This window comes from Maniola jurtina, chromosome 3 (assembly GCF_905333055.1).
Source record: "Maniola jurtina chromosome 3, ilManJurt1.1, whole genome shotgun sequence".
Lineage (NCBI taxonomy): Eukaryota > Metazoa > Arthropoda > Insecta > Lepidoptera > Nymphalidae > Maniola > Maniola jurtina.
This window is the reverse complement of record NC_060031.1, coordinates 7,572,074-7,589,329: the sequence shown is the minus strand read 5'-3', so window position 1 is coordinate 7,589,329 and position 17,256 is coordinate 7,572,074. Positions and strand designations below refer to the sequence as shown.

At 37.7% G+C, this 17,256-nt stretch overlaps 1 protein-coding gene across 7 annotated transcripts in view; it reads left to right on the top strand.

Annotated features, from left to right (window-relative positions):
• LOC123880827 (phosphatase and actin regulator 4) overlaps positions 1 to 17,256 on the top strand; it is a 72,638-nt gene that overhangs the window by 23,403 nt on the left and 31,979 nt on the right. For all 7 annotated transcript variants that reach the window (XM_045929161.1, XM_045929158.1, XM_045929164.1 and 4 more), the window contains 2 exons: positions 45 to 143; positions 2,111 to 2,308. In XM_045929161.1, the coding sequence (XP_045785117.1) occupies positions 45 to 143; positions 2,111 to 2,308 (297 nt within the window). The remainder of the gene's footprint in view (positions 1 to 44; positions 144 to 2,110; positions 2,309 to 17,256) is intronic.

Genomic DNA, 17,256 nt, shown 5'->3' with positions numbered 1-17,256 from the left:
TCTAAATAAGTAGGAAAATATTAATTCGTTTCTATGGTTTGCAGAATTAGAAAGGAAGATATCCGTCCGAGCAAATAGAGATGAGTTAGTCCAAAAAGGAATCCTTCTGCCCGAGAGTCCAGTGACCCCTGTACCCGAAGCTAGTAAGTTACAATAATATAATGTACTAACTATATGATAACTACATATCGTACCGTGGGTTGATAATTTTTTTTATAGACTGGACTTGGATCCTGGACTACCAATTACCATCATCATCGTCTACCGAGAGATGTCTACTGCTTGTCATAGGTCTCTTCTAGGAACTTCCACTCGCCTCGGTCTTGTAATGCTTATTTAAATGATTTTTCATGAAATATTATTTCGACAAAAATTACGACACGCTGAATCATATCGCCTCAGATTACCGAATATATCGCGATAGTATTATCTAGGGATGTAACGTTATTACTATCGATACAAGCCATAAGTACCTTTTTATAAATCCAAAAATTGACTGGAGTCCACGTTGCTTAACCGATAGTGACCCATTCTGTTATGGACTATGATTTAGGAACATTTTGAGAATATAAGTTACCGGTATGAATTATTATAAAGATAATTTGTGAATTAAGTCGAAAAAATCGTCCCATTTGAGAGCTTCCCTGACGTGCGTAAAATAGTTTCTCTCAAGTTGTTCGTGCAAAACCGAGATGTCACTAGTTGAACACAAATTGGGAGTTATACATTTTTAGCCAATACTGCAATCCCAAAATCGTGAATCTAGTATTAATTTATTTCTATTTCACTATCGTTATTCATGTTATCAGTTTGGCAAAGATCACAGTAAGAATGCTCAGCCTAATGATTCGCTAACTCAGTGTCTAACTGAATGATTATAGCCGCCGAGCTCATTTGACATTTATTTTTATTCCATTGAAGGGTGTCAATGAAAAAATATTTTAATTTCAGTTAATGAAGCAACAATGTAGAACGAACCAAAATGTCAATGAACATGTGACTATCATGTTAGACACTGAGTTAGCGAATCGCCCCGCAGCAGGTCAAATCACGGTCAACCGAATCAAATCTTTCTGTACAATTTGTATACTAATACCTAAATGTGTTTCTTGTCTCTGTTCGCAACACACCTAACCGCTATTATGACAATGTTATGTTACAATACTATAACATCATGAATGCTATTATCTATTCCCATCATTGTTACTTACTTACTCTATTGTATTCATTGTAAACTGCAGCACACCTGGCTTGGCTATATATACTATATTGAATCATGACGTTAGGAAAAGTAGGTACAGTTTATGCGGGCGACTCTTAGAGTAAGAACTGGGCGTCTCCAGTTTCAATAAATGTCAAGACGGATATACTTGATGCAGCGTTTAAAAATAAAATCTGCTACTGCAGCATTGTGACGTTTAATAATATAAACAGGCATAAAAACTGAACCCTGTATAATATATAATCGCCGACTTCATACTGATACCTATATTAATAAAATTAGCTGTGTGCACCATGGGATCTAACATCATCCTCTATTTAACTCCCTTAGGGTCGATTCACATTGCCAGTAAACAGAAAGTACATAGGTAGTTGCTTTACATGGCGTGGTGGATGGAGGTAGAAGTAAACATGCTATGTAATATTTTCAAAAACCCTTTCCTATACCCACCTACGTCACACTACACTTAAGCTGCGCTCTCAATCAGTAAAACAAATTATTATGAATTCGGATAAAATATAGATAAGATTTATCATAATTATAAATTTGTAACTACTGAAATGGGATTGGACCGATAAATTATGAAACCTAAATGCTAGTTAACATGTACACAAATTCTCTGTAATCTCAACCAAATTGATAAAAGTACCTATGTACATTAATTTCACTCTGGTAAATATTTCGCATTAGGTGACACATAATTTTGAATACACATTATAGAAGTAGTATTCATCTAAGATACACATAATATAATCCTGACATCAACATTTAGTTTTTTGTGTGTCACAGTCACAACGTTCCCCGGGGAAAAGGGACGAATTTGAAGAAAGACGTACCTCTGTCGGCATTGTAATACAATTCAACTTTAATTGATCAATTGTGATGCAGATGAGGAGGAATCCCCGACATACGGGGAGGAGACGCGGAGCGAGCGCGACGGTCCGGGCATGGACCGGATGCAGGGCATGCACGCGGCGCTCCACGCGCAGCTGGCGGCGCAGCTAGCGCAGCAGCAGGCTGCGCTAGCCGCTGCCGTGGCCGCCGCCGCCGCCGCGCATCACCACCACCAGAACAACAACGTTATTGGTATGTGCTCTGCTTTTGATATTTACTCACAAATTCAAAATCAAATTAACACAGACTTTTAAATGAGGTAGCAGCAATGGTACTCCACTATCTATGATCGAGCGAAGCGAGGTCTTCGAGGCTGCTTGGGTGAATTTGTATTTGTCTGCCTGGTCATCCATCTATTAAAGATATAAACTTCTACATTAATACACAAGATCACCTATTTCTAACTCACATATGTACTTATGTAAATCAATGGCCTAAAACCGAATAGATACTAATGTTATGAAATAGGCATGACGGCCACTTCGAATCGTATTTTCACGAATCACGAAAACGAACCAAATACTAATGAGTGCACAAACGCCTTAGATTGTAAAGTTTCAAAACATATATGTACTTATTTTGAATTCTGTGGAATTCATAAATTTTCATGATAGTGTTTTACTTACAATTTAAATATATTAAATAATTTTCAATACATATCAAAAATTGCGGAACCGGCAGGATTCGAACCTGCGTCTCCCCTGGGTATTGCTTCCGGAGCGTTTTTGACCACTAAGCCACGGTTCACTTATGTAAACAGTGATTTCGTGGCCAAAAGCGCTTTTTAACCGATTTCCAAAAAAGGAGGAGGTTTTCAATTCGTCGGAATCTTTTTTTTTTTAAATTAATTTAAAGTTATTGGCTCACAACGCCATGCAAACAGCCAAAAAAACGCACCTAGGCCAGAAAAATACTTGTAACATGCCACAAACTCTGAAGCTAAATGACGTGCGTTTTTTGGAGGTGTATACATAATCTATAATACTTTATTTCAGTCAGTGCTTGTATATTATGATTTGATTAGCTACTATCACCTTGACCGATACCTTCTCGGCAGATGAGTCAGTAATTTTAGGCAACTGAATGGAACCATTTGAGCATTTGAACATAGAAAAAGAATTTCTAATAATTTTTTTTTTGTGTAATGCGTATTTCGTGTCAATGTTATTGCAACACAACGCATGTTACGTTTACATTACATTTCTAGTAAGAACGTAATTTTACATTGTATGACGGGTTATTCTGCGAAGTATCCTTAGTTCTGATTTCCATGCGTTGTTTGCACTGGAAAGAGTGATCTAAAACTTAAATGAAAATACCAATATAACTTGCTAGCTTTTGCCCACGACTTCGCCCGCGTGGAATAAGTTTAAATAAAAGCTTTAAGGGATGGATAGGATAAGGATGGCGACTCATTGTCAAAACTTTTATTACCAATGCGGAGGGTTAGACTTGGGCAAAACCTTTATGCCTATTAAAATGTTATCAGTCCTTTAGTCTGTTAAAAACTGTACCTGTATGGATTCATAAAACGTTTTTCAAGACGCTATTCATATTTCATAGCCACTACTCGTTGTATGCAAACGTGAAAGCTTTGCACAGCTGCACTTGTAAATTGTAATGCTTTCACCCTATCCCCTTTTTGGTTGAGTGACGTTCGGGTAAAAAGACGGAAACGTGTTGCGCGTATTCATGAAGCAAGGAAAGCCACGCGTGGCGGGTATTAGCGGCTTCCTGGCAGGACGATCCGAGCGTTGACCCTCGCCGCTGCGCCCTCTGCCGAAGCCGACGTGCACCGCAGCCGCACGTGACGTCACCACAAGACAGACATTAGAATTAATTACCTTTTCAAGCACAGACTGATATGTTCTGTTGCCATTTTATTTATGTAGAGAGAGAAGCTCCATTTTAAAGTTTCTGCCATGTACACGCGTGTATAGGAATCTGGATCGACGGACGACATCGACCACTAGGCTATCACCGCTTTATTTAACATTCAACCGCTGTTACCACTAATAGGAATATGTATTCATATATTATTTATTAATAATAATAATTAATATCTGGCAAAATATTGAGCAAAGATTTCTATCTAGTTGTTGAAATATTCATAGCTATATGCGAGAAGGTTGGTAGGTAGGTGCGTATTGTATCATGATAGCTGAAGTCTCGGAAGAGGACGCTTTTCGTCCTGTATCGCGGTTCTAAAGCTTCCAGTATATAGGGGGTGCTGTACAAAGTCTAGATCGAGTGTCGGCAGGGGCGCTGCAGGCGCGGGGCCGGGGCGGGCGCGGCGGCCGGCGCGCGCCTCAGTGCTGGCCCGCCCGCGCCCGCGCCCGCCTGCGCTCCGAGTCCGCAGACCTAACCTCACTCGCCTGCTCCGCCGTTCACGCACCTGCGGTATCCTCGATATTCCCCACAATCCCGACCTCTGTAGTCCCGGCTCCGTGTCGCCGACGATCTCTTCTCACGACCATAATGACCAATTACACACTCGAGGGTAATACGAAATGTGTCGCAGCGTCGCAGGTGTTCTAAAACATAACCAAAGTATAGATAGATCTGCATAATTTGAAGTGTCCTTGTATATTTTAAATTGCGTTATTGTGTTATTATTCACCGCTAAAATTATTTTGGTTTGTCCCACTTTGGCTCATACGTGTTGTGAACGGCTTTTCTCCTCAAATTTGCACTTTAAACTTCGCCAAAGATATTAAATAGGCTAGTATCAAAAATATATAACAGCACCGTATGTTAGTAATGGTCCGTAATGGGTTGCGAGGCGCGAACTTAGCAGGCAATATCGATCCCAGCGGCCGCAGCACGCCATCGCGCACGGTGCACCGAGTATTTTTCCCATGGCGCTATAAAAAAACTATACTACATTTTTAAGAAAGAAAACTTTTAAATTATTCTTTAGCACTTTTTTCTTAAGTAACTTTTTTATGTTGTTCGCTGAACCTGATTTATTAGACTTGACAGGTCGAACTTACTTTCATAGTAAGTTTTATTAGAAACTTGGAAGGACTCGTCGAATTTACTTTCATAGTAAATTTTATTAAAAACTTTGAAGGACTCATAACTTGAAACTTTATTTACCTACACTAGTTACTTCGTTAATATTTTATTTTTGAAAACTCATTTGATTTTAACGATTTGACATTGCAGTCTGTATCTTACTTTGATTTTTATGATATTTTATAACAGTCTACGATAAATCACCTGGTCTTAAGAAAGTGAAGAGCTTTCCCAATATCATGGACGAGAAGCAAAGTTTCCGCGGCTTAATTAAAAAGTCATCATTAAAAAGCATGTACAATGTGGAGTCGGTGTCGGTGCCGCGGCCGGGGCGCGCAGGGCGGGCGCGGGAGGGTTGAGTGGAGGCGCGGCGTGGCGCGCGGAGCCCGGGCGCGGTGTCGCGCGCGCCGGCCCGCGACAGGCGCGTGGCGCAGCCCCGGCCGCCCGCACCGCCTGCTTCGCGGGTCTCTATGATGGGCTATATCATGGGCTGTGCGTGCTTGAGAGGTGCGTAGCCTTTATGAGCGATTAGCTTTTCAACTACGTCCCCGTCTAAGCATTTTTAGCAATCCAGTAGGAACTAGGAAGTGGGAACCTATACAAGGGATAAAAATTATCCTATGTTTTATATATTTCTAGATGTTGACCGCACCGCGCGAAATAGGTTTCAAAAAATTGATTTTGTTTTTCCCGTTGAAACTCTTTGATTTTCTAGGATAATTTCCAGTAATCTATGTCTGTCTCCGGGACGCAAGCTATCTCTGTACAAAGTTTCGTCAAAATCAGTTAAACGGAAGGGCCTTTAAAAATTCCGCGGAAACTGATTTTCCGAGACAAAAGTAGCCTATGTCTGTCCCCGGGACGCCAGCTTTCGCTGTGCTTTCTTCAAAAGCGGTGGGCCGATGGGCCGTGAAAAGGTAGCAGTCATGCATATTTCGCATGCATTTATATAATCTTATGTATGGATATTTCATATTAGTACATATTGATATAGATAGGTGAATAATGTTGTCAATCCATTCAAGTACCTAATAAATTAAGTATGGAAATGGATGAGATACGTTTTGCAATCCACTACTTAGCAGCTAGCATAATTGTTTGTACGTACGCATGCAAGCCACTGCCTTCGGAGACTGAGCGACAAAATATTATGCTTTGATAAGCTTTAATAACTCAGAAATAGCCCGAATAAAGAGAACTTCATCGAGACTCATAATCACAGCACCCGGATTATATTGTAGGTATATCCAATGGCAATAAGTATTCCGTGCATTAGAAAACATCAACTAACAACTTCAATTTGTAGCTACTATTCAGTTTGTTTCACTTTGTACCTACTTCAATTTATCATGTGAAAAACATAAACAAAAATATTTCGATGCCAAAGTCTCAAGAAGACTAGGTTCTTATATTTTCTCGAGGTTCGATATATTCCAAGAAGGCCACTCCAGTCAAGTATATCGGAGATGCTATCGGACTACAGCATTCTGAGTGCTACCGCTACAATTAATTAGGTGCAAACAATGCATCGTTTTGCATGTTATTTATTAATTTTATTTTTCTACAAGCAACATTGGTTAAAATCGAAGTTATACTTACAGTCAGTCGCTGTATAGCGAAGCGAACGCATTTTTTTTTCTTTAATTTCACAGAAACGATAATAAATAATTAGGGAAAGCGGAACAGGCAGGTAATTCAGTATGCAGATGCCGAATAATATCGTGAGTGAAGCAATCGCGATTTCTGATAAGTTTCATTACAAGGTTTTGTAGAAGAAATGCTTAAATACTAGATTCGAAAATGAAGCAAATAAGAATGGCGAAAGAAGCTGGATGAGGAAGCCTAAGGGCCGGGTGTGGTGACGTTCATTAGGGAATTAATTCTAGTATCGACTATTCTCACAAATTAGTCGATACTAGGATTAATTTCTTAAACTGGACCCTTTCAAGTAAAGATTTTTATATAAACCTGTGAGGATGGTACTGCCATTCTTGCAATTAAAATACCATAAGTCTACGTTGTCGTATTAGTTTACGAATTGCGAAAAACCAAATTAAATTTGAATTTCGTGGGCAGGGCCGTCGCTTCCACCTTAAACTGATGACACGCTTTCTAAGACCAAATTCCCTTTTTCTATCAAAAATCTTTGAATTAATGAAACTTTTATCGATTCATTGATCCTCTTAGGCCTAGCTCGCACAGCGATTTTTATTCGCGCGTTTTCCGAGTACGGAATATCACATGCACGCACTGCAAATACGGTGAGCGCCATACAACTACTTACTGCACAAAATAATCGCGCGAATTTCATATCGCAAGTACGGTTATCTCCATATGATTGCAAGTGTCACAGAATTGCAAAAAAAATAATCGCACGATTTTTAATCGTTATCCGGGCTAGCTCTTAAACTATATATTTTATAGATCACAACTAGATCTGTTGACAACAATATATTGTCAAATATAGGCATTGTTGGACCGACATCATTATGCAGACAAAGCAAGTTGGCACGCGGCGTTAAAATGGTCCAACAAAACGCTTTCACATAAAAGTAATTGATCATATCTGAGACTTTCTGTTTCGCTATTGTTCTTTTTGCTGCACTCTCTCAAATTATAATACAAAGCCGTTGAAAAATACTTCATAAGGCTATCTTTGTCAACGATCCCCCGTCGATTTCCTACGTATGATATTATTGTTCTTATCTCTATCTGCCCTGGTTCGTGCATTCTCGGTTCCTAGATCGGTACATTTGTGATAACCAATTCAAATTGCTGTGATTGGCTGAATTTACCATGTTCTTGCTGCGACAGTGAGTTTGAGCCACTAGCGGAACAATGTTAGCCGGTCAGAAATGATTGCAATTAGTCAACCTGTTTGACGTCCGTGTTCTGTTTTCGATTACAAAAAAGAAAAAATTGTTGTTGCAATCATCAATTTTAGCAAATAGTGAAAGAGAGTCGGCCAATCAGAGGTCACAACTACCGTCACACTTTCTGTCACACTATGGCAGTAGGCATACCGAGTAATGAAAACAATTTTTCATTCTGTCTAGGAAGTAAGTAGGGTTGCCACCTGCCTCTTTTTGATTTACAGGCTACCACCATCAAAAATACGGGGTTTAGATTTGAAGAAATTTGAAAATTTGAAGTATTTGAAGAAATAGGCGGTGGTTCTCTCTGAAATGCATGGAAAGCCTATTTAGATATTTCAGTTTATTTGTAAGTTTTGTATTTTTTCTCTGTATGTTGCCGTGTCTTGATTGGTGAACTGTGTTTGCAATGTGGTTTTAAATAAAAGATTTATTTATTTAAATAGCTTTTAGAAACTCTTAGTTTTGTAAAGCAAAATGTTATACATTTCATGCATACAATCTTTTCATTTTAACTTAAAATTACATTTAATTTGTAATTCCACCTTCACAGTATCAATACTATGGCCGTAGCCAGGAATCGATTGCGGGAGAGGTTTCAGGGCCGGAACTGAATCCTGTCATGAGGAAAAAAACATTCGCTCAACTTTATGGGCTAATTACCTGGTTAGTGGAATTTCGCCTTTCAATTTGACAGTGAGATAAAATACAACAATAAAAAAGCGCGAGCGCAAGTGTTTTTGGTTCAATATAGAAAAAATTAAAGTGAAAGGGAGACGAGTTTAGCCATAGCAACATTTTATTTTTAAAGCTTCCTATCCATACTAATATTACGAATACGACAGTATATCTATTTGCCTATCTATTTGTTACCCTTTCACGGCCCATCTTCTTTACCAAAATTTTGGTACTTACTATTCAGAGGTAACTTGCATCCCAGACATTTTTTTTTAGGCAGCTTTTTAGCCCGGAAAATCCCCCACGGAATTTTAAAAAATATAAATTCATGCAAACGAAATTGCGGGGTTTACACCAAGTAATAGAAATTCAAAGCGCGAGTGAAGTGAGCGCGAAATGTTTGATATATTTCCAAAAAAAAAATTGGTAAGCAAATGCAAGAAATAGTGTAAGTATTATTTTAGGCTTAGGTTTTTGACGGCTTGCCAGGCGCAATCGCCATTTCTAAATTTCTGGTCTGGTGGGAGGTTTCGGTCATGGCTAGTTATATGGTTAGTATGGCCCTAACGGCCAAGAAATTAGACTGCATCTTCACTTACCACTAGAAAAGATTAAAGTCACGGGCTAACTTGTATAAAAAAAGGCTTACATCCTCAAACCAAGCCCCGCCGCCTTGGCTACGACCATGATCAATATCGAGTGGGTTTCGGCTACGCATTGCCGCAAAAGGAAAATATTCTTTCTACTGGATATAACGTCAGTGTTTGATTTCGCCAGCCAGTTCCTGCTGAATTTGTAAAAAACCGGCCAAGTGCGAGTCAGACCCACGCACCGAGGGTTCCGTATTCGGGTATTTTTTCCGACATTTTACTCGAGAAATCAAAAACTGTTATGCATTAAAAAAATATGCATAAAAATAAATAAAAATCTGTTTTAGAATGAACAGGTAAAGCCCTTTCATATGATAACCCACTTGATATATGTAGTTATCTTACTTTGAAAATTGAAAATACTAATATTTGTTCATGAACACATGACAGACGGATAGAAGGACAGATGGACAGACGGACAGACGGAAAGACTGACAGACTGACAGACAACGAAGTGATCCTATAAGAGTTCTTTTTTGCTTTTGAGTTACGGAACCCTAAAAATATTTAGTTTTATTTGCCCCGTATTTTATTTTCATAATTACAGGTTTCTGTATCCTGAAATACGGGGTAACCAGTAAAATACGGGGCCTCTGGCAACCCTATTCGGAAAACACTGTCACATTCAAGTTAATGTCAAATATTTTGTTTTCAATTACAGAAAGCTGCATCAATCATTATTACAATATTTTCTTTGTTGTGATTGGCTGAATTTTTGAGTTTCAGCCAATAAACAGACTATTGGCCAATTAAACGTCATAACAATATAAATGCCAGAAAGTTTAACCAAATAAAACAAACTTAATGAGAACCTAGTGAGAATGCAAACGGCACACAATTTATAATACATATTATGTTAGTCGTATATAATAGATATTATAGTAGTCGTTCACTTTGGTAATAGTCAGATTGTCATCAGTAAAATTGATATTGGTCGATGTATCGTAAATTATTGTTTCGGTGACAAATATTTTTATTATCTATTTATCTTTGAACAGAATGGAATAGAATGAAATGGAATGGAATACAATGATAAATTTTATTCCTGTAAACTTTTAGGTAAACTTCAAAGTGTTTTTGGATGGTCAGAAAAATTTACCACTGGTTCGGAATGCCGATCCTACGTTTTCTAGGGTTTCGTACCTCAAAATGAAAAACGGAACTCTTATAGGATCACTTTGTTGTCTATCTCTCTGTCTGTCGTGTGTGTCAAGAAAACCTCTAGGGTACTTCCCGTTGACTCAAAACCATGAAATTTGGCAGGTAACCTAATTGCGTAATTTTGGGTAGTTTTTTTAATCGATAAAGAAAGTTTGCGACATTGTTCAATAAAAAATTTGGATTCCAACTCCTCAACCCTGATGTTGCAGGGGACCTGACTACTAAAGCTAATGGGATTTAAAAAGTGTCGATTATTAATTGATATTGAAGGTATCTATACCAAGTAAACACTTTGTCGTTGACCTCAACCCTGATGCTGTAAGAAATTGCATTCCTAAATCCTGGTGATCCCTCGGGATTTGAAAAGGATCATCCGTTTAAATATTCTTACGTGATACAGAAACAAGTTGCATCCCGAGGACGGGCTATTACGGAGAGGCAACTTTTGTTCTGGGAAATGAAAGGATCGGGATTTTTAAAAACCTAAATCCACGCGAGCGAAGCTGCGGGCATTAGCTAGTTGTAAATATATTTAGAAGCTACTATAAGATAATAGATAAGGTACTTATTTCCTTATATTTTTATTGTATGGCAGCGCGCGGTTTTAAATTATAAATTGCACGTCCTGTCCTTTTCTGTAATTCATTTTTTTCTCAATATCTACCGCATTATCTCATAGCAAGAGTCCGTAAGACATAATACAGTGAAAATAGGCAAAATATACAATTTTTGCAGTTTCCACGTCAGTACCTGTCGAATTTTTCTAACAGTGTAAGCAGCAGAGCTGAGTTTACCATCAAGTGTTGATATGTGGGTGTTCCATGGAAGCTTTGCATCTAACATTATACCGAGAAACACGGGGTTCTCCTTTATTTTCAACATATGATTATTTATCAATGAATTTATGTCATTTAAGGTCCTGGTATTGGGCAGTGTGAATTCAACACACTTAGATTTCTTTGCATTTGGAAGTAAATTGTTAGCAATAAATCAGAGAGTGACCTGTGATATGGCATTACATATAGTATACATTGTCAAAAATTATAATATTAAAGCTGTGCGTATTACGTAAGGAATAGGTTGCAAGAGAGTTGCAACTTGCAGGGTTTGATGCATGCGCTATTGCCAGCAAACATGAGACATATTTTTATCTACAGGCAACGTCTGAGTAGGTAACGCATACGTCTAACGCAAGTTGAAATGTACCAGTGTATTTAGTTAGACCTATCGACAAGTTTGGAGTCGGGTGCAGTCTAAATGTGGCCCGTATGTTTAGACTGTCAGTTTCTGTCAGTTTCACGTGTCGTCCCCCGCACTTCACCACCCCGCTTGCACAAATCGAGACAGCACGAAATTTTCAAGATTTCTGGGTGTAATTTCTGGTTTTCGTAGTTCCCACATAATTATAACAATATAAAATATATAACGATAATTTTTTTACTACATAATATTCATTAAATTTTCTAGGTCTGTGGTTTTTCCAAATTTCATTAAATTGCTTCGTTGTCTAGAAAAACGAGCACAAAGTTGGGCCTTTTTTTAAAGAAAAATACAAATCTTTGAGCCCCTGTAATTTTAAAACTACATATTTTTAGAAAAATCTAAAACACCACAGACACAGATATTAGTTTCTAGACTATGTCTGCAAAATTTCATGGACTTTGGTTGCTTAATATTCAAATGAAATGGGAACTACGATTGTATGGAGTAAGTGACGGAGAGAGCTCTGATAAGCACGCGCCAAAACCGTAATTCCTGTATTTAATTTTCAAATGATAAGTTGGCTCATTTCAAAGCTTGTGATATATATAATGATAATATACCTACTAACGTAACTTAGTAAGTAGCCTTTTTGAGAGCACTTTAGAGCAGCTCCCTTGTTTTAAAATAAAACTTTACCATAATTTTATTTTTAGCTAGCTGCCCTGACTGACGTTGTTCTGCCCAAATTTTCAAAATCCAAATTACCTCTAGAATAGTTCTCCGTAATCACATGCGTAATATTTCCTATTCTCCCGTTTTTATGCATATCCAATCCATGGCCATGTTCAAGACGGATATTAACAATTTTGTAAGTTCGTATTTCCAGAGACAAAAAGGAACTCTTTTAAAATCTCGTTGTCCGTCTGTCGCTCAAGACCCGTCAAATGAATCAAAATACGTATATATAGAGGGTACTAATGACGTCACACGCCATCCCACACCGGGTTAGCGCAGGAGCTGTACAGGTGCGCGGGCGTCCCCATCCCGACCTTTCGCGTATAGGTGTGTAATTCTCATAGAGTTATAAAGTGGTTTTGACATTACATAGTATGCTCGTGAATGATGACAACGGACAGGGAGCTTCATCTTAAATTGGATTCCCCAAACAAAGTAAATGGAGCTATTGTCCCCAGAAATATTCAAATATAATTCGTTTCTGCAGACTCTGCGCCCGCAAATGACTGTCAGTGGAAATAATGGTTTTTTCTTTGCATTTAAATATTTAGAGACCATTTTCAGCTTAGTGAAAAGGCGGAGATCTTACTACGATTACTTTCGTAATTACTTACGTATCATCATCATCATGATCGACCTATAGCCGGCTCACTACGGAGCACGGGTCTGTTCCAGAGTGAGAAGGGTTTGGCCATTGCCTACCATGCTGGCCACGTGCGGATTTGCAGACTTTACACACCTTTGAGAAAATTATGGAGAACTCTCAGGCATGCATGTTTCCTCACGATGTTTTCCTTCACCGTTAAAGCAAGTGATATTTGATTACTTAAAACCGCATAACTCCGAAAAGTTAAGGGTGCGTGCCCGGGATCGAACCCCTGACCTCCGATTAGGAGGCGGACGTCCTAACCACTAGCAGACTATCACAGCTTTTTACAATTACGTACATTTAGGGTTGCGTACCTCAAAAGAAAAAAGGAACGCTTATAGGTTCACTTCGTTGTCTGTCTGTCTGTCCGTCTGTCGTGTCTGTCAAGAAAACTTATAGGATACTTTCCGTTGACCTAGAACCATGAAAGTTGGCAGTAGGTAGGTCCTATAGCACAAGTAAAGGAAAAACCCGAAAACCGTGAATTTGTAGTTACATCACAAAAAAAAAATTAATGTGTGTTCATGAACAAATAAATAAATAATTAGTATTTTGAAAGTAAGATAATATACCTCATATTATGAAAGTGCTTTACCTGTACATTCTAAAACAGATTTTTATTTATTTTTATGTATAATAATTTCTGATTTATGCAAAATGTCGAAAACTCGTGCAAAATATCGAAATAACACCTGAGTACGGAACCCTCGGTGCGCGAGTCTGACTCGCATTTGGGCGGTTTTTTATTGTATTATAGATAGGTATAACATACGTTATATTTGCTAGGAACTTGTATTTCACCTAAATATTTCATCGCTAACAAAAGTAATAGGGCTAATAATTATTATATTTTTGCTACAAATTGCACGCGATTATATTTTTAACCCCCGACCCAAAAAGACCCAGAGGTTAGTTTGAGTCGTTTTTCTATGTATGACAACAATAACTTTATAAAATGGCTAGTGAATGTTCCGCTTGTAATATGGTGGTTCTCGTGACGCATAAACGCATTAAATGTACTAAGTGTCTCCTTATGTACCATCTAGAGTGCGTCACTAGTGATCCAAACCCACCCAGAGCGACCTGGGCTTGTCCTGCCTGTACCGCTGCTGCGCGCAAGGGTGGCGATAACACGAATACGCCTGTCCGACAGACTAAGCCCCAACAATCAAGTATTATCGATATCGATGACAGTACTGCAGAGACAATCAAAGACAGCAATAGCAACAAAAACAGTGACAATATTATTCTGGCAGAAATCAGGAATCTTCGCCTCGACATGATTAATCAATTTCAACTTCAGGAAAAAAAACTTGATTCTTTCAACTTAGTACTAAGTGATCTAAAAGGCGATGTGAGCGAGTTAGCCCTTCAAATGTCTACAATCCGCTCGGATTTCGACGGTTTAATGTCGACGGTGGGCATACTGCAAACGGATACTCAGCGAAATGGAGCTAGTTTAATTAGGCACGGCGAGAAATTTACTGAAATGGAGTCAACTATTGATGAATTAAAATCATCATTAAATTTTATATCGGCACAGTATGATGATATGTCACGTGACTTAAAAAAACATACTACAGAAATGACAGAAATGCGTAGTTCGAGCGACAACAAGCAGCTGGCTTATTTGCAATCTAAAGTTAGTATGTTAGAAAGTATCTCAAGAAGTCACAACGTGGAAATACAATCAGTACCTGAGCGAAAGAACGAGAATATTCTTGGCATAGTAAAAAATCTGTTTGACAAGTTATCATTGCAATTTTCTGAAGACTCACTATCATTCTGTAGTCGTGTGCCAAAGATGAATAATAATAATTCGAACCGTCCCAGAAACATAGTTATAACGTTACAGTCTTCTAGACAACGCGATTATGTTATATCAGCGGCGCACAGATACAATAAACTGCACTCCGACGACATGCTTAACTCTGTTGATTTGGGAATAAATGGCGAAAAGAGCTTGATATACATATCAGAGCATCTCACACCGGAATGTAAGGGTGTTTACGCTGCGGCGCGCAAGTTTAAAAAAGAAAAACAATATAAGTATGTATGGGTCAAGAATGGGAAAGTTTTTCTACGTAAAAATGATAGTAGTGCTGCTATATATGTTAAAAATGCAGATGTCTTGAGTAAATTGTGATAGATTTTTAATTTTTATTTAATTATATATATGCATCTTTTTGTTATAAATATGTTTATATGCTCGCTATGTTATTTTTCTATCAAAACGTTAATAGATTTCGCACAAAACTAAATGAATTTTACTTTAATGTGTTAAATAGTGATTATGATGTTATTTGTTTAACTGAAACTAACCTTGATAGCTCAATTAGCAATACTGAATTTTTGGACAGTCGTTACACCATTTTTAGACGTGATAGGGATTCATCAAATAGTCATAAACAATCCGGGGGTGGTATCCTTGTAGCAATTAAGAAAAATATTTCGGCACTTAGACTTTCTCATTTAGAAAGTGACTCCGAATGCATATGGCTATCTCTTAATACAGGAAAAAGTATTACCTTGTGCTTGGTATACTTACCCCCTGATGTATCAATTGATCGCTTGCAAAGGTTTTATGATAAGACTAATGATTTTATTTCTGAATATGATGGATCTGTTATTATACTTGGTGACTTTAATACACCTTCAATTGATTGGAATGGCGATACGACGAAAGCAGTGACTCCAAATTGTATCTCTTATGACCTGAAATCGCGGTTATTACTGCAACTTATGTCTCTTGGTGGGTTAAGTCAGTATAATTATATAAAAAATAGTAACAAAAGAACTCTAGATATTTTTCTTACTAACATTCCGAACGTCAAACTTGCGCCAGCCCTCGCATTGTGTAAAGAAGACATACATCACCCCTCTTTCGAAATAGATATTAAATTTAACATTACAAACTATTTAAGGAAAAATTCTTCCAATCTGGTTTTTAACTACAGAAAAAGTGATTACATTTCTATTAAAAAGGAACTAATTAATATCGATTGGTATTCACTACTGTCATCGGGCAATATAAACGATCTTGTTAACACTTTTTATGATACACTATATTTAATTATAAAAAATAATACACCATATAAAAAGCAATTCAAAGACAAACAACCTGTCTGGTTCAGTCAACCACTAATTAAATGTCTAAAAGAAAAACAGAAAGCGCACGCAAAATACAAAATGTATAATAACCCTAGAGACTATGATACATTTTCTCTTCTCAGATCTAGGGCTCAGAGACTGATGAAGGAGTGTTACAATGCATATACAAACAATGTCGAAATGTCTCTTCTAGCTTGTAACGATAAACTTTTTTGGAACTTTACTAAGTCCAAACGAAAATGTAATACAATGCCACAGACTCTTAGTTATGATAAACGAGTTGCAACAACCGGGTTTGAAATTTGTCAGTTATTTTCGGATTATTTCGCATCGGTGTATGTTCAAGACAACCATAACACATCATTAAGCTCCTGCTTTGCAGACACTCACATAAACACTATAAGCAAGTTAAAACTATCTGAAAGCGAGATTTTGAATAAGATTAAGTCTCTGGATGGGAACAAGGGCCCCGGACCTGATGGAATTCCCTCGTTTTTTATAAAATCGTGCGGTAAAGAGCTTGCAGTACCTTTGGTGTTAATTTTCAACAAATCTTTGAGTACTGGATGCTTTCCGGAACTATGGAAAATTGCTCATGTAATTCCTATCTTTAAAGCAGGTACCAAAACTGAATGTAGCAATTATCGTCCTATATGCATTTTAAATTGCTTTGCCAAATTATTTGAAAGTATTGTTTATGATTACATTTATTATTTATTTAAACCGCTAATTTCTCCGCAACAGCATGGTTTTGTTAAAAATAAATCAACTGTCACAAATCTTGTCGAATATTCGAATTTCTTAATTAATTGTCTTGACAATAAAAAACAAGTTGATGTGGTGTATACTGATTTCCAAAAGGCATTCGACAAAGTGAATCATCGGTTACTTTTTCTAAAACTGGAAAGATATGGGCTCCATGGAGATTTACTTCGGTGGGTTATGTCATACGTCACAAACAGATCCCAAATAGTTGCAGTAAACGGGTTTTACTCTATACCAATAACGGTTCCATCTGGAGTACCTCAGGGATCGCACCTGGGTCCTCTGCTCTTCATTATT